Source organism: Oncorhynchus masou, chromosome 13 (assembly GCF_036934945.1).
Source record: "Oncorhynchus masou masou isolate Uvic2021 chromosome 13, UVic_Omas_1.1, whole genome shotgun sequence".
Lineage (NCBI taxonomy): Eukaryota > Metazoa > Chordata > Actinopteri > Salmoniformes > Salmonidae > Oncorhynchus > Oncorhynchus masou.
Window position 1 is genome coordinate 56,557,188 of NC_088224.1, and position 18,346 is coordinate 56,575,533.

General features: G+C 44.7%; 1 protein-coding gene across 1 annotated transcript in view; it reads left to right on the forward strand.

Annotated features, from left to right (window-relative positions):
- The window catches only part of LOC135552640 (mitochondrial import inner membrane translocase subunit TIM50-like), a 30,479-nt gene extending 17,207 nt beyond the window's left edge, over positions 1–13,272 (forward strand). Inside the window, exons 5-11 of the mRNA XM_064984370.1 lie at positions 1,949–2,007; positions 2,903–3,022; positions 4,067–4,171; positions 5,338–5,436; positions 11,683–11,839; positions 11,922–12,028; positions 12,282–13,272. Of these exons, the coding sequence (XP_064840442.1) occupies positions 1,949–2,007; positions 2,903–3,022; positions 4,067–4,171; positions 5,338–5,436; positions 11,683–11,839; positions 11,922–12,028; positions 12,282–12,380 (746 nt within the window). The 3' untranslated portion in view covers positions 12,381–13,272. The remainder of the gene's footprint in view (positions 1–1,948; positions 2,008–2,902; positions 3,023–4,066; positions 4,172–5,337; positions 5,437–11,682; positions 11,840–11,921; positions 12,029–12,281) is intronic.
- Positions 13,273–18,346: the final 5,074 nt, after the last annotated feature.

Here is an 18,346-nt window from a genome sequence, read left to right on the forward strand (position 1 = left end):
TTTACTCAGATGTTATTTGTTGGGACCAATGCTGCAGTCCCCGATGCTGTGGTCTTAAAGCGGAAATCAGCCATAGAAACAAAGCTTTTTAACAATCCAGGGAGACTGCTAATGGATGGGGCTGGAGACATGTAACCACTCAAATTCAGCTATGGATGCAAGGACTAACCATTCATGCTATTCAAATTAGCTTCAAAACATGGTTAATACTATGAAGTGTTTGACATTTTTGATATGCCACACTAGTCAGGTAAATGGATTAGCTTGGCATTTCTCCTGTTGACAGGGATGTAAACAAATTTGGGCACAACGTTTGAGAGAAATAAGATTTTTGTGCATATGGAACATTTCTGGGATCTTTTATTTTCAGCTCTTGAAACATGGAACCAACACTTTACATGTAGCATTTTATTTTTGTTCTTTGTATGTAGCAACTGCTGATTGCTCCTTTTTTTAAATTGTCATTTGTTAGGACTGCAGCTGTTTACATTCTACCACCACCACCAGAGTTGGCTTGAGTCAAGAGTTTGGACACACCTACTCATTCCAGGGTTGTTTTTTTGTTTTGTTTTTTACTATTTTCTACATTGTAGAATATTAGTGAAGACATCAAAACTATGAAATGACACACACAGAATCTTGTAGTAACCCAAAAAGTGTTAAACAAATCAAAATATATTTGAGATTCTTCAAAGTAGTTCATTAGTCACAAGCCTCCAGAAATTGCAGCCCAAATAAATGCTTTACATTGTTCAAGTAACAGACACATCTCAACATCAACTGTTCAGAGGAGACTGTGAATCAGGCCTTTGTGGTTAAATTGACAAAAAGAAACCACTACTAAAGGACCCCAATAAGAAGAGACCAGCTTGGGCCAAGAAACGCATGCAATGGACATTAGAACGGTGGAAATCTGTCCTTTGGTCTGATGAGTCCAAATTTTAGATTTTTGGCTCGCTGTATCTTTGTGCGATGCAGAGTAGGTGAACGGATGATCTCCGCATGTGTGGTTCCCACCCTGAAGCATGGAGGAGTTGTGGGATGCTTTGCTTGTGATGCTGTCAGTGATTTATTTAGAATTCAAGGCACACTTAACCAGCATGGCTACCACAGCATTCTGCAGCGATACGCCATCCCACTGTGCTTAGTGGGACTATCAGGACAATGACCCAACACACCTCCAGGCAATGTAAGGGCTATTTGACCAAGAAGGAGAGTGATGGAGTGCTGCATCAGATGACCTGGCCTCCACAATCACCTGATCTCAAATCAAATGTATTTATATAGCCCTTTGTACATGAGCTGATATCTCAAAGTGCTGTACAGAAACCCAGCCTAAAACCCCAAGCAGCAAGCAATGCAGGTGTAGAAGCACGGTGGCTAGGAAAAACTCCCTAGAAAGGCCAAAACCTAGGAAGAAACCTAGAGAGGAACCAGGCTATGTGGGGTGGCCAGTCCTCTTCTGGCTGTGCCGGGTGGAGATTATAAGAGAACATGGCCAAGATGTTCAAATGTTCATAAATGACCAGCTTGGTCAAATAATAATAATCAGATCTCAACCCAATTGAGATGGCTTGGGAACAGTTGGACCGCAGAGTGAAGGAAAAGCAGCCAACAAGTGCTCAGCATATGTGGGAACATCTTCAAGACTGTTGGAAAAGCATACCTCGTGAAGCTGGTTGAGAAATGCAAAGCTGTCGTCAAGGCAAAGGTTGGCTACTTTAAAGAATCTCAAATATAAAGTATATTTTGATTAAACGTTTTGTGTACTATATGTTATTTCATAGTTTGGATGTCTTTATTATTCTACAATGTAGAAAATTGTCAAAATAATAGCCGAAGGGGAGTTTTGGTCCACGTACACTAAGTGTTCCATCTTGAGTATGGTGTGTTGAGAAATGATGCTCACTCCACAATGTTTACAGCTAACATTTTATCTCTCTTACAGACACCCCGGTTATCCAACAGTTGAGAAGGACGTTCAAGTATTTCCAAGACTACAGACAGGTGGGTGGTGATAAATAAACACAAAACAGAAGAAACGGTTTCTGACACTCCCACTGTTCAATGTAGCCTGATCAATGGATTGTTCCACTCTAGTCAGCCTTTTCCTCCGAGGCCTGGGGGTGTTTGTTTCAGGAAGGTAGAATAGAAGGTCCTTGTCCATTAAACTCCTGGGTTAACCGCTGGTTTGGGATATTTATACTTGGTGAGACTGAGAGCCATGTTAGGTCTCTTATCTGTCTGTCTTTACTGAAGCAGAGGCAGGTGCAGCCACCGCTTCGAGCAGGAAGGCGCCTCTGCATTAGCCTGCAGCTGCTGTTCCGTTAGACCCCTCTCCACACACACACACACTAAAATCCATCTCCCTTGTAGGTCTTTGATCTCTACAATGGAGCGTGAACAGCCCCCTGTCTCCGTGTGTGTGTGGATACACATGCACGCACACCCTTTCCTCCCTGTATCTCGACAACACACCTCCCCCCCTCGTCCTCCCTGCCCTTGGGTCTCCTGAATATGTCAGTTCTCTCTTCCACGTGTCCCATTTCCCTCTTGCAGCTGGTTCTTACAAGATTATGGCTTTATGGGGTTTGCGGTGATGAGGCCAGCAAACAAACTAAGGAAGCGCTAATGCTCCTGCATTCCCACATAAGCAGCCAAATACAATCTCCTCCAATTTTACTACAGCGAGCCGGGAGAGGAAAAACATTTTTAATGAATGAGCTGAAGTGTTAAAGGGATAGGCCTCGTTCAACACAAAATACAACTGGCATACTTAAAAAAATAAAAATGTAATAGAGCTTGGCTGTTGTCAATTGACCCACATAGTTCTGATGTGCCTCTTGCTCTTCTCACCGCAGCATTGTTATTGTGTAGTTGTGTCATGTCTGTGTGTCCCCAGATGATCATTGAGCCCACGAGCCCCAAGCTGCTTCCTGACCCCCTGAGGGAGCCCTACTACCAGCCTCCCTACACACTGGTCCTGGAGCTCACAGACGTCCTGCTGCACCCTGAGTGGTCGGTACGTACCACCCCTTTCCTCCCCAACACCACCTCACCCACCACCTTACATCCTGGCACCAGGCCCTGGCTGGGTGACCTGGATGCCTTCCTTTAGTACATCCTTGAACACAAGCTGAAACATTTCATTGTTTTCATTCCTGGGGTTGGATGGTACATTTATCATTCATAAGTAGACTTGTTTTTATTTGTGTACTTAGGCTTTTACCTCAAGCCCCCCCCCCGTTCCTCTGTGTGGCGGGTTGGCAATCTGGCCTGTGGGTCGCTAGGGGCCCACCACCTGTCTACCTCCACTATCTGTAAAGACCCCCACCTTCTCCTCACACATTACCTGTGGCTTCCACCTGGCCCCCTCAGAGCCTGTCCTGACCCTTACTCTAACATCACCCTCCACCTGGCCCCCTCAGAGCCTGTCCCAAGCCTTACTCTAACATCACCCTCCACCTGGCCCCCTCAGAGCCTGTCCCGACCCTTACTCTAACACCACCTTCCACCTGGCCCTCTACCTGAGACCCTCCCTACTCCCCCTTACCTGAGTGGTCTCCATGCCCGCTCCCCCTACGAGTGCCAGACAGGTGGGGCGCGGCCGTAACCCGACACCTGCCCTCAGCAGACAGCCGCCGGGCGGCCCTGCATGCAGAGCCTTTGATTTCTGAAGAAAAGACCAGTGGCTTTTTGTGTTAACACAGGCCTGCACCCAGGAGGTCGTCCAAAGGCTTCATCTGCCATAAACTGCTCCGTTTAGGCCGTCAAAAAAGCTAAATGTATGCCTGTAAATATACCACTTTATAACCTGACAGACTAATGAATCATTCACTGGTTGTGTGCATTTATGTGGATTGGATAGTGTCTGTCGAAAAAATAAAAATGTCACCCTAAATATAATAAACTGATGATTTGAAATGAATTATTCACTGACTATTTTTGTGGATAGCTTTCAGTGAGTGTTCTATCCATAAGGAATGTATCCCATTGCTGTTGGGAGTTGTTGGTATGTCTTTAAGCAGGTGAGGCAAACTGGTTTGTTCTCCGGTCCTCCCCACAGCTGGCGACAGGCTGGCGTTTCAAGAAGAGGCCAGGCATCGACTACCTGTTCCAGCAGCTAGCCCCTCTCTATGAGATAGTCATCTTCACTGCTGAAACAGGCATGGTGAGTGACATGACTGAACGCTTTTCTGGCATGGGCCAATGATGACTTGCAAGATCTTGTCACGCCATTATTGTACCGTGATGGTTTCAAGTACAACTTTGCAGTCCTACGTTTTACAAATGGTCTTCTTTGAGATGGAACTTTCCATAAATCCCCACCCTTCTTTCTGTACCTTTTGTGGCAATCAACATTTTAAATCTATAGGTGTTGCAACATAACACATTAACTGCTGAAATGAGTCACATGCCACATGAAGCATTTTGGATTGGTTAAGGCACAGACCTGCCTGCCTCACTTAACAGTCACCTCTGCAGCAGCCTCCCTCTGCCACAGCCAATCAGGGCTGCTCTTACCGCCTGGTGTAGCTTAGCTCGTGTGTGTGAAAGCACCTCCCTCTACAGGTCTCCCCTGTAGACCTTTTGTTCTAATGGACAATGACCCACCCCCGAAACAAAAATGTGTTTTGTCACTCCAAACTATCACTGTTGACGATTCTTGATCTCAAACAACATCCCTGGTATTGTTGCGTTTGACTGTTTTTTTGTTGTTTTGGCACCAATATGCCTCGCCCCTGTTTGTCCTAATTACGTACGCCTTGGCCAACAGGCGGGCTCAGAACGGTATGCCTTTTGGACTGCAAATACCCCTTTTTTATTTATGCCAACATTTTCTATGCAAATGAGCCATGCTCTGCTCAGGGTCTAATTAGTTCCTTGTTTAGGGACTGTTTTGTTTTCTCTGGGTGAAGCAGCAGTGACTGTGCCAAGTCAAACTGAAGCCTGGTCTGTACCTCCGCTAGCTGCAGATTGCCCTACGGTGTATGGATCATTAACCCATCAAGGTTTCCTGGGCTTCACATTGGCACATGTATTCTACCCCTGCCCACTGCGGTAGTGCTGACTAAGCCATGTAGTTCTAAGAGAAGCTGTCTCTTTAGATTTTGAAGTGCGATTTTTTTATTTTATTTTAATTTTTTTTTTTTTATATTTATATATATATATATATATGAGCAGCAGCCAGGGAACTAGAACCTGACGACACCATCCTAGGTCTGACACTATCCTCAGCCCAACTCTAGCCAAGTAACCGATGGCCGTCATGCATATGCAGAAGCATCTCGCGTGTCAATGCTGTGTGATGTTGTGATGTGAATTCTCTCTCACCAGACGGCGTACCCTCTGATTGACAGCATCGACCCCCAGGGCTTTGTCATGTACCGCCTCTTCAGAGACGCCACGCGTTACATGGAGGGACATCACGTCAAGGTAAACAAGTTGTCAGGCTGACCTTCCGCCACTGTGTATGTGTGTACTGTTGTTTTTATGTACACTGCTGAAGCCTCCAATAACACAGAATTCCGTGAATTGAATGTCCTCAATGTTTCTGAATTTAAAACAAAGACATGCATGTTGGTGTGTACAAGCCATAAAATTGTTTAGACAATTGCCTCTCTCTCTCTCGGTCTCTCTCTCTCTCTCGGTCTCTCTCTCTCTCTCGGTCTCTCTCTCGGTCTCTCTCTCTCTCCCGGTCTCTCTCTCTCTCCCGGTCTCTCTCTCGGTCTCTCTCTCTCGGTCTCTCTCTCTCGGTCTCTCTCTGTCTCTCTCCTGTCTCTCTCGGTCTCTCTCTCTCTCTGGGTCTCTCTCTCGGTCTCTCTCTCTCGGTCTCTCTCTCTCGGTCTCTCTCTCTCGGTCTCTCTCTCTCGGTCTCTCTCTCTCGGTCTCTCTCTCTCTCTCGGTCTCTCTCTCTCTCCCGGTCTCTCTCTCTCTCTCTCGGTCGCTCTTGTTTTGTAAGACATGAGTTGAGTTTAAGACTCAGAAGTTAGTGTGCTCCTTTTCAACCCCGCTCCTCCTGAGCTAAGCCCCCCAGCCCAGAACCCCTGGTGCGCCCCTCTCCACTGTGACCCAATGGTGCCGTGCCCCCCCCCCCCTTCTGAGCCTCATTAACCTTATGCCCCCCCCTCCAACAGCCGGAGTCCGTCTACATGCATGACTGAAGTACAATAGTGTCAACTCTGCTAAACTAACTTGTCATTCGAAGAGAACCTCTAAGGCAATACTGTATAAGCTGGATACTGTTGCTTTTATCATGTCACCTGGCATCTTAAATGGCTGTATATTACGAGCTGTATCAGAGCTGACTGTAACTAACATGCCTAGCCTACATCACCATGTTTCAATGGAGTGCTTTTGTAATGCATGGAAAACTAATTTGGCCTGGTAGTAAATGTGTGGTTATGGTCCCGGAGTAGCAGGGTATAAGGTAGGTATACCTTCTCGGTGAAGATGCATGGCTGTGTATTATTCATGGAGGTCAGTTCTTTCCATGTTAATCACTCACTACTAAAACTCATATTCATCGGGAAACATGAATAGTTGAGGGTAACCTGCTACCCCTTGCTATACAGAGCTTGAATGTGTTTATTTGGTGATTAGTCATCCTGAGTCTAACGTTACATACAGGATCTTCCTCTCTTTCTGTGCACTCGCCTGAATTCACGGGTCTCCTGTCCTCCTCCCCTACCATTGGTGACTTTCTGCCCATCACTGTCTCTCTCTTCACCCCCCTCCCCTCCTCTGTCTCCCCTCCCTCGCCTTCCATCTGGCCTGCTGAAAAGCAACCGGGAGGCAGAAAGGGAGTGAGGGAGCGAGAGAAAGGGCGGCCTGAATAGAGCCGAGGCCCCCGAGACCTCAGGCGTCTGCCCAATGGTGAATTTCGATGGTGTTTCCCCCCCCCAACTATTTTTAAACAATGTGGAGCCACAGATGCGAGGTGTCAATAAAATGACACGTTATCGTCTGGTCTGTCTAATTTAACTGTGATTAGAACCAGGCTGTGGTAGAATCAGTCATTGATGTTGACGACAAGTCCAAATTTGAGGGGTGAGATGTGGCCTAGCTTTGACACCTCCCCCCCCCCGAAGACATAGGGCACTTAGTGGAGGGCATGACCGTCTGCCACAGGTGGACCGACTGGGTGGAGTTGAACAAGACCGACCAAGTGCTCCACCAAATTTTGCGTTTCTGAGATCAGTGTTACTTTTGTTTCTTTTCAGTTGAAGTTGTTTCATTCTCCATGGGAGTGTCAGATTTTAAGTAGTCATACTAGTGTACTGTTTGTTTACCTAACCCTATGAGAGGGGGTGTGTGTGTGTGTGGGTTGGACACATTCCTACTCCGGCTCGCAACCTGTTGCTTTGTTAGGAGCGCACTGCTGCCTTGTGAAACAGGAGTACCGTGCCTTTAGAAAGTGTTCATACCCCTCGACTTATTCCAAATGTTTTACAGCCTGAGTTCAAAATGATTTCTACACACAATACCCTATAATGACAAAGTGAAAACATGTTTTTAGATATTTATTGAAAATGGAATACAGATGTCTAATTTACATAAGTATTCATTAGCACTTTACCTGGCGCCGTTACGTGTGCTGGCGCCGTTACGTGTGGTGACGCTTGGCGCCGTTACGTGTGGTGACGCTTGGCGCCGTTACGTGTGGTGACGCTTGGCGCCGTTACGTGTGGTGACGCTTGGCGCCGTTACGTGTGGTGACGCGATCCATGTATTTTCACCTGTTGTGACCATATTTATTCAAAATGTTTTTTTTTTCTCTGCCAAGAAGTTTCCTTTCATTTGTTAAATACTTTTATTGTAGTAATCCATATTTTAAACAACTTCTTCAGTGTCATTGTATTATCGCCATCATATAAGCCAGATAGGCCTATCACATAAATCAAATGTATTTATATAGCCCTTCGTACATCAGCTGATATCTCAAAGTGCTGTACAGAAACTCAGCCTAAAACACCAAACAGCAAGCAATGCAGGTATAGAAGCACAGTGGCTAGGAAAAACTCCCTAGAAAGGCCAAAACCTAGGAAGAAACCAAGAGCGGAACCAGGCTATGAGGAGTGGTCAGTCCTCTTCTGGATGTGCCGGGTGGAGATTATAACAGAACATGGCCAAGATGTCAGTCAAAAAGATGGTGTCTTGTCCTGCTCCTGAAATCTGCTCCGGCATTCTTCCCAGTCATCAGCAACAGAGCATTGGAGGAGGTGCATGTATGACATCAGTTAATTAATGGCTGATTAAGACACCTACATAAGTTTCCAGCTATAAAATAACACTGTCACAGGTCTAAATATGTGTCATGACCGTGCTAGGTCAGCTATTATGACCTATTATAAACTGGGGGGGTTTGAGCTCAGAATGCTGATTGGCTGATAGCTATGGTATATCAGACCGTATACCACTGGTTTGAAACAACATTTCATCTTTACTGCTCTAATTACGTTGATGACCAGTTTATAACAGCAATAAGGCACCTTGGGGTTTGGTGGAATGTGGCCAATATACCACGGCTAAGGCTGTATCCAGGCACTGCGTTGCATCGTGCATAAGAACAGCTCTTAGCTGTGGTATATTGACCATATACCACACCCCCTCTAGCCTTATTGCTTAATTATGACATGGCTAGGTTTTAAGTGTTAACAAATATTCACAGCCCTTAGTCAATAATTTGAAGAAGCACTTATTGACAGTGATCACAGCTTTCAGTCTTGTGCAAAGCTGATAATCCCCAAATCCAGATGGGTATGTCTTTCTCAAGCTCTGTTAAGGTAGATGGGGAATGGCTATGAACAAATCTTAGTCTTTCCACAGAATTTCAATGGGATTCAAGTCTGGGCCACTCGAGGACTTTCACATTCTTGTTCTAAAGCCATTCCAGCATTACATTGGCTGTGTGCCTAGAGTCATTGTCCTGTTGGAACAAATCTTCGCCCCTGTTTGCATTCTGAAGCAGGTCCTCATAAAGAATTTGCCTGTATTTGTCTCTGTTCATTGTTCCCGCTATCCTTACCAGTCTCCCAGTACCTGCTGCAGAAAATTATTTATTTTTTCCCCCCAATAATGGAGACCACTGTGCTCTTGGAAACTTTCAACAATAGAACTTGTTCCCCAGATTTATGCCTCATCACAAATCTCTCTCTGATATCTACAGACAGTTCCTTGGACTTCATGGTGTAGTTTCTGCTCTGACATGCACTTTCAACTGTGGGACCTCCTATAGACCGGTGTTTCATTCTAAATCATGTACAAACAATAGCATTTGCTCAATTTGGAGTATCGTAGCAAAGGGGTGTGAATACTTCTGTAAATTCGATTTTTGTATTTCATTTTCAAGGCATTTGCAAAAATGTCTAAACATGTTTTTACTTTGTCATTATGGGGTATTGTGTGTTTAGATGGGTGAGAATCTTTCACGCTTTCAGAATAAGTGGTGTAAGTCAATGGGTATGAATACTTTCTGAAACACTAGGCATCCCATGGCCAACTCAACTACACGTGTGCCAAACACATACTGTATTTAATCTAACTGAAATAATAAGCTATCATATAGGCTGACCAAGTCTGTAAGGACAGACATCAATACATCACTCACAAACTCATTACTGCACCTAGGCTAATGTAGAAATGCACATCTGTCTATGTACACCCACGTGCATTCTCTTGGTGATTGGGCCCCGTCTCAGAAAGGCGGCTTATTTATTGGGAGTGAGGAGTGTTCTGGTTATTTCCTATACCCCTACACACACACTGTGGTCCCCTGCTTTGCACTTTGCCAGGCTCGTCAGCAGCATCTCGGGGGGGATCCAGATGAGTGATAAGGAGAACTCTGCGTCCCTCTCCATCTGCTCCCCAGGCCCACCACTAAGACTCAATGCACAGGGCAGGCCAGGGGAAGTGTGTGTTCTCCCCTCTACACGTGCGTGTGTATACTGCTCAAAAATATCAAGGGGAAACACTAAAATAACACATCCAAAATCTGAATGAAATATTCTTATTAAAAATTGTTTTCTTTACATAGTTGAATGTGCTGACAACAAAATCACTCAAATTTATCAACCCATGGAGGTCTGGATTTGGAGTCACACTCAAAATTAAAGTGGAAAACCACACTACAGGCTGATCCAACATTGATGTAATGTCCTTAAAACAAGTCAAAATTAGGCTCAGCAGTGTGTGTGTGTGTGTGGCCTCCACGTGCCTGTATAACCTCCCTACAACGCCTGGGCATGCTCCTGATGAGGTGGCGGATGGTCTCCTGAGGGATCTCCTCCCAGACCTGGACTAAAGCATCCGCAACTCCTGGACAGTCTGCGGTGCAATGTGGCGTTGGTGGATGGAGCAAGACATGATTTGCTCAATTGGATTCAGGTCTGGGGAACGGGCGGGCCAGTCCATAGCATCAATGCCTTCTTCTTGCAGGAACTGCTGACACACTCCAGCCACATGAGGTCTAGCATTGTCTTACATTAGGAGGACCCCAGGGCCAACCGCACCAGCATATGGTCTCACAAGGGTTCTGAGGATCTCATCTCGGTACCTAATGGCAGTCAGGCTACCTCTGGCGAGCACATGGAGGGCTGTGCGGCCCCCAAAGAAATGCTACCCCACACCATGACTGATCCACCGCCAAACCGGTCATGCTGGAGGATGTTGCAGGCAACAGAACGTTCTCCACGGCGTCTCCAGACTGTCACGTGCTCAGTGTGAACCTGCTTTCATCTGTGAAGAGCACAGGGCGCCAGTGGCGAATTTGGCATTTGCCAGAGAACACAAAGATTGGCAAACGTCCTGCACGGTGTTGGGCTGTAAGCACAACCCCCACCTGTGGACGTCGGGCCCTTATACCACCCTCATGGAGTCTGTTTCTGACCGTTTGAGCAGACACATGCTCATTTGTGGCATGCTGGAGGTCATTTTGCAGGGCTCTGGCAGTGCTCCTCCTTGCACAAAGGTGGAGGTAGTGGTCCTGCTGCTGGGTTGTTGCCCTCCTACGGCCTCCTCCACGTCTCCCAATGTAGTGGCCTGTCTCCTGGTAGCGCCTCCATGCTCTGGACACTACGCTGACAGACACAGCAAACCTTCTTGCCACAGCTCGCATTGATGTGTCATCCTGGATGAGCTGCACTACCTGAGCCACTTGTGTGGGTTGTAGACTCTGTCTCTTGCTACCACTAGAGTGAAAGCACCACCAGCATTCAAAAGTGACCAAAACATCAGCCAGGAAGCATAGGAACTGAGAAGTGGTCTGTGGTCACCACCTGCAGAACCACTCCTTTATTGGTGGTGTCTTGCTAATTGCCTATAATTTCCACCTGTTGTCTATTCCATTTGCACAACAGCATGTCAAATTTATTGTCAATCGGTGTTGCTTCCTAAGTGGACAGTTTGATTTCACAGAAGTGTGATTGACTTGGAGTTACATTGTGTTGTTTAATTGTTCCCTTTATTTTTTTGCGGTGTGTGTGTGTGTGTGTGTGTATGCAAACCATTACATTTTATTGATCAACTAAGATGATTGCAAGGCATTTTGTATTTCTTCGATCGTCACAATTACCTCTTTAAACAATGAAAGGGATAGATTTCATTTTTAACTCAATTCTTTAGATTAATTCCTCTTCAGAGAGAGTCTCTTGTAACTCAACTATTTTCCACCCTCCCCTGTAGGACGTGTCGTGTCTGAACCGGGATACCTCCAAGGTGATAGTGGTGGACTGTAAGAGGGAAGCCTTCAGCCTGCAGCCTTTCAACGGTATGGCGCTGACGAAGTGGGATGGCAACTCAGAAGACCGAACACTCTACGACCTAGCTCATTTCCTCAAGAGTAAGTGTGTGTGCAATGGAGTGAGTGTCGACCAACCTGTTCCTTCCCAGACACGCTATTCACTCGTGTTTTTCTCCGGCAGCCATTGCGCTCAGTGGAGTGGATGACGTGCGTTCTGTGCTGGAGAACTATGCACTGGAAGATGACCCCGTAGAGGCCTTCAAACGCAGACAAGCGCAGCTAGCACAGGTACAGTCCAAACAAACCCAATGTCCAGGAGCAATGGATGACGACTAACGAATACACTACCATTACCAACCAAGAAGTGTCCTCATTCTCAAACATTACATTTTCTGTAGGAAAAACATTGTCACTGTTGATGGCTTGATGCCCTTTTTATCCATCTGTTTTGTGAGCGCTTTAGAGCTATAGTCCGTTAGATACTGATGTAACTGTAGATATTGGTGTGTGTGTGTGTGTGTGTGTGTGTGTGTGTGGACAGGAGGAGGAGCAGCGGTTGGCTGAGCTGGCCCAGCAGAAGAAGCAGGGCATCTCCTTGGGCTCCATCGCTGGACGGTTCTGGCGCTCCAAACAACAGTGAGTGGCCCTCTCTCTCGCACCCACCAATCGCAGCCCACCCCTCCACAGTGTCCGGCCAAAAGGATGGCGGGCTACAGTCACTCGGCGGGGTGGGTGGCGGGTGTCTCTCGACACGTGGGGGAGGAGACAAGGAGAGACCATCCAATCAGCTGAACTTTTGACTGTCACAAGCATGTCTGGGGGGGGGGGGCTGGAGAGGAGCAAGGGTCCAAAAGAACATTCTGGTACCTCTGTCATCAGCAAAGTCACTTCCTGGAGCTCAGATGCTCAGGTGAAGGCGGTGCATGCCCCCCCCCCCCCCCATCTGCTTTCGTTGGTCCTCTGTTGGCACTGATGTATACACAATGGTGCTGAGTGGTTACAGACATTATTGATTAAACCGTTTCAGTCCACATTAGTTCGTCCACTTCTACTGCCCACCGGCCGGTCATACGGGGAACTGACCAGAGAACAGTGCTCTTATCTGCAACTCCATGCACTTGGATCTGGTGCTCCGGAAGGATGGCGTTTGATCAGCTTTGTGAAACAGTTTCCTTGTTTTTTTTTTATGTATATCTAAGACAAAGCTTGTCAGGGTTTAGGATATGAATATTAATTAAACCTGTTGCACTCTGAGACTCTAAGCTTATCTCCACCAACAAGAAGTCCTTGCTTGGACAGGCGCTGTTGACGCCAACGGGACTTTGTGCAACAGAGGCTGGAGCTTGCGCTGTAGGAATGAGTGGGAGAGACATTTTCAGCAAATCAAGGCAAGTCATGTGAAATTGGGCGGGTGGCACGCATACCAAGTGAAAAGGGGATCCTGATGTCTTAATATGTGCTTGTTGAATGTTCTGTGAGATTCAGTTTGTGAACAATTCACATAGTCCCAAATAAAAAAAATCTTGAATCTAGCATCTTGTGTGATTTGGCACAACTGAACATGTAATGTGAATTAGCATCAATCCGGTGTTTTCATGGCAACATGTTGAATCTTCTCTAAATACCCTGACATCTATATTTAACAAAAATATAAATGCAATGTGTCAAGTCTTGGTTTCATTAAATAAAAGATTGGTGAAATGTCGTCAGCCATCCATGAGGTAACTTTTTGTATGGCTCTATCGTTTTACATGTTATCAAGGACGGAAGTCACGTGTGTTTCGAACCAGAGGATCACTGGTTTGGGGCAGTTGGACAGTGGAGGAAGCTCAACTGTTAGCAGCACGCCAACGCCTGTTACATTGGCAGATATAATCGAAATCAAATCTGAGATTTAATACATTAACAACTGGAAGAAGACCTTTCCAAGCTGACATTTTTTGTGGAATAGGTCATCATGGAAATGTTTGCAGCACATTTCAATACAGCTATATGGCTCTGGTAAATTGGTAGGATACTCCTCCATGACATCGACTGTTTTTCAGACATAGGCCTGACTGAGTGTGCCTCCACCAACTTCTATTTACAGTTCTGGTATAGACAATGGGCTGGAGGTAGTCAATGGCCATGTGCCAGAGCATCTCAAGTAGGACTTTAGTAAATGACAAAAAAAACATTAAGTATTGTGACTATTAACACCTGACAAACACTGAGCCTCTTCAGTATTTGGCACTAGAATTTGTAGTTTAAGGCAGCTGATCTCCAGCACAAATATTAGCAATACCTGATTAGGGTCGATCAATGCGCCTCATCCTCTTAGGGATATTTGTTAGGTTTTAAGGTCCTTTAATTCTCAATTAGATAATGATAATATTTTAAATCCTTTAACAATTATATTTGTTTTAGGGATTGGACATAATTTGTGGAGTCACTAAGCCTGAAATCCCTGTTTTGATTTTGCACAAACTAGGAGAAAATGGGTTCATTTAACCAAGTGTATTGTATTATCAATGCATTTTTGCAGCCTATTGTAAAATAGCATTGCGCATGGAGTGGGCCATTAATTGAAAATTCATCGAGAGGAAATCGCCCAGCGGTCGCAATAATTCGTTTGCATAGACTTTCTTTACAGAAACGCTGACTTTGTAACGCCAATTGGAATACAACTAGATAATGCCACCGTTTGAGAGTAAGGTGTGAAGGGAGCATGTGATGGTTCAATTCACAAATGCATGCAAGTTGTGGGGTGTCGAGGCTTTTTGGTTTACCACCATGCACTACCTAGACAGATGCACACGTGCCAAAATACAAATGGCTACAGGCTTTCTTGGGAAAATGAGTGGGAGTGAATCTTTTAATACCATGGTTATTTAGTTTAATAAATAATTAGTTAAAATATATCATCTGCATATCTTAATACTTAGTGCAATTATCAGCAGTAGGCCTACTGGGTTGGAAAACGAAATTCGATTGTCACATTTTAAATTGAATTTCCTTTTTCCTATTAGTTATAGTTAAAGTAGTACTACCGCTCAAGTGACTATAGTGACATACGTTTCTGTTTACAAAGCATGTGACAAATACACATTTGATTTGAAGTGACGACAATGCACTGGTCCAGGTAATTTACATAGATCTGGACAAAAGTTATTTTTTTTCTGTCTGCGTAAATGAGGTAATTTTCAATACCAGTATAGTTTGAGTAGGCTAGGACAAGTTGGGTCAGAAATGAGAAGGCCTACCCATATGGCCTGCAAAGGGCAATGTGCCATTTCATTTGAACCAAGCAAAATCTGCTCGTGGATAGGTGCGACTTAACTCAACCGACATAGTGTCACCTTAAACTGCTATAAGTGAACATGCACGCGACAGAAAGCCTGGGAATCGGACTGTCTCAAGCTCATGGTGTTGCACTTGACACCTCTACAGAATGTGCAAATTCACATTTATAGGCGCCCTATGCCTTCTGCCACCGATTACCACCACTCCAAATGTTCTCGCAGTGCGTCTTTCCGCTCCTCCTGGTTGTTCCCCTCTTTTTCTCCTCCCAGTTGAAACACAACGCCACACCACGGCAAAAGCGACGATTCCTACACCATTTGGGCACGTGTGGAGATTTGAGTGGCAAGTGCGAGAACATTTGCCCAATGCTGTTCCATAAGGGTTGAAGAAATGGCACAACCTTTTAGATGCAAATCGAGCAAATACTTTTCACTTTTTTTAAATATCACAATTCTGACTAGCGATTTCCATGGACATTATGCATGCTAAATACTTGTTAAACGCCTGATGTGTCATGTCCTGTCGAATATCTGCCTCTGCAAACACAGGCATATTACAATTATGCACGTATTCGATCGTGTCATCTGGTCATCGACTTGTTTTAGCATTCTATTCCCTTAGGCCTAACAATTGTCTCTGATATTCATTTGCATAATACTAGTGCTTGACTTAGGAAATGATAGATCCTGCACTTCTTCCATCCCAAGTCGGTCCATTTGTTCACCGAAATTCACAACTGACGTTATGCTATAGGGACTTCCTGATTATTCTTTGTTGACGATTTATACACATTTTCCGGGACTTCTCCGTGACCTTTCGCCAAATGTCCATGACACTGGAAAGCTGCTGTCTGATCCCATGTAGACCTACCACCTCCTGCAGTTGTGCCCTTGATCAAGGCACTTAGCCCCCCACACAGAAATGCACTGTCATAGTCACATGTGGCCAACCCTCCATCTGGAGAGCTCCTGGGTGTGCAGACTTGGCTTTTTCAACATTACAACCAAATACTTTTGTCTTTTATAAAATAATTCAATAACTCAGGGATGAAATGGATAAGGTAGGCTACTTCAAAGGAAGGTATTTCACTTGACATGCTTATAAGGCTCAAATACTCATTGTTTCGTGAAAGATCTATGCACAGCAAGTTATTTGTCAATTAGAATACGTTGAAAAGTCTAACGTTGTCGCAATTACATGGCTACTGTTTTTTAATATGGGGATTCCCAGCTTTCCAACGATGTATATGTATTTAGGCTCTACGGTGCCGGTGGAAAGGCAACAATGAAAGCAATGTTTAATTAGCTGCAGTTAACTAGTGGAACTTGTAGCAGTTATGTTTTGAGTTGATCTATTTCGTCTGGCTGTCATTTATTTTATACCTGTTGCTGAACTGTCGTGCTCTCTCTCCGGCAAACGGCACTGGCGCACACTTAGCACCATAGACATGTACTGAATAAAGTTTTATTTGATTTTGAAGTGTCATTTCGATAATGCCTGATTATGTAGGTTTTTAATTGATTGATCATATTTTTAAACATGACCAATTAATTATGAATTACATTAACAACAATTATGAAACGTATTTCCATTACTTTTCATGGCCTTGCAAACCCTCATTTGAGGGCAGGTAGCCTGTCGTTCTGCCCCTGAACAAGGCACTGTTCCTAGGCCGTCATTGTAAATAAGAGTTTGTTCTTAACTGACTTGCCTAGTTAAATAAAGATCAAATTAATGAATACAAATTTGACAACTTGGAACAGCGCATCATGCCGTTCAGACTGGCACATTTTCAATTTGCACTATCTCGAACAGCCGATAGTTAGTCAGTCAGTCACAGATTCAGAGACAAGCGGCAAATAAACTTCAACAAAGCTGAATCAGGAAATGAATGTCCACCCTCCATTGATATTCAATGAAAATCCCGCCTTCATTCCGCTTTGATCAACCTTTTTTGCCTATGTGTGTGACTCTAGGTCAGCGATAGGCTACTTTGTTTTTATAGAAGAGCCAATACTCAACCCCTAAAATTAGAAATGCCGGACAGCTCCGGCCCAAGTCTAGCACCGCATAATACCATGCTTCCTCGCCACATGCTCTGCAACAAAATCAATGAGAAGTATTTTTCGTAATTTTTCCGACTTTAGTGTTACTTATTTTTCGTTTACGCATTTGGCTATAGGTCCCATAAATACGCAAAACAAAATGTTCTTATGATGTTACATTTTGTCATTGTTTCAGGCAATTATCTGCTTTCACTGACAATGTGGTATTGGATAGAAGGCTTGGTGCCATGGACCTAATAAAAATGTAATTGTTGCCATTCATATCCTATCAAAAGTGTCATACCAAAACATGCTGTCGTATTAAAACCTCACAACTTTGCATTGTTGTTTTGGTTAAATCAATCTCGTACAAGGATGCGTTCCGTCCGGTTGTGGATACGCATGATGATAACTGTTATTGGTTACAGAGAGCACTTCATATTTATTTATCCGGTCTTTTGTCCCGAGTTGGAACTCAATCCGCGAAAGCACCCGGTCCGGATAACTATCCAACAAAATAATGATAGAGGTTCATCTGTACCCTGTTTTCTTTTTTTTCATTTTGTGACGCGCTTCAGCGGAAGCGTGCCAGGGGTTGTCAGGACCAGCGGAGGCACGCGCTGCCCTCATTAGAATTACAATAGATGAGCAACAGTTTGCAAATGTGCCCATTGTCCCTGTAGACCCCCGCAACAGCAAGCACACCCAGTCTACTGACACACGCGCCCCATTAAAACATTAGATTGTAGGCTACAGATAATGTCGCTGTTGTATGGAATTTATGGTTCTTGTTCTTCCTTTTACGTTTTTAATTACGCATTTAAATTCTCATTGTAATACTGCACGAATAAGGAAATGTTCTACGCTAATGTTTTTAAACTACACTCCCCTCGCCTGATTTATTTAGTTAGTTATTCCATTGCAATAGCCTGCATTCAGAGGTTTGGATAGAACGACCGAGTGGGGAACTGTTCATGTTATCACAGAGAGCATATGGCGGACACACTCCACTTAACTGGAAGCCACTCGAGGGCCACCCGCACCATTACGGAGATGCGTAAACAGATAGGGGTGGCAGGTAGCCTAGTGGTTGGACTCGTAACTGAAAGGTTGCAATCGAATCCCCGAGGTGGCAAGGTAAAAATCTGTCATTCTGCCCCTGAACAAGGCCCCTGAACAAACCACTAGGCCGAAAATAAGAATTTGTTCTTTAACTGACTTTCATAGTTTAAATAAAGGTTTAAAATATATGCCTAGCAAAAACGGTATAACACAGATT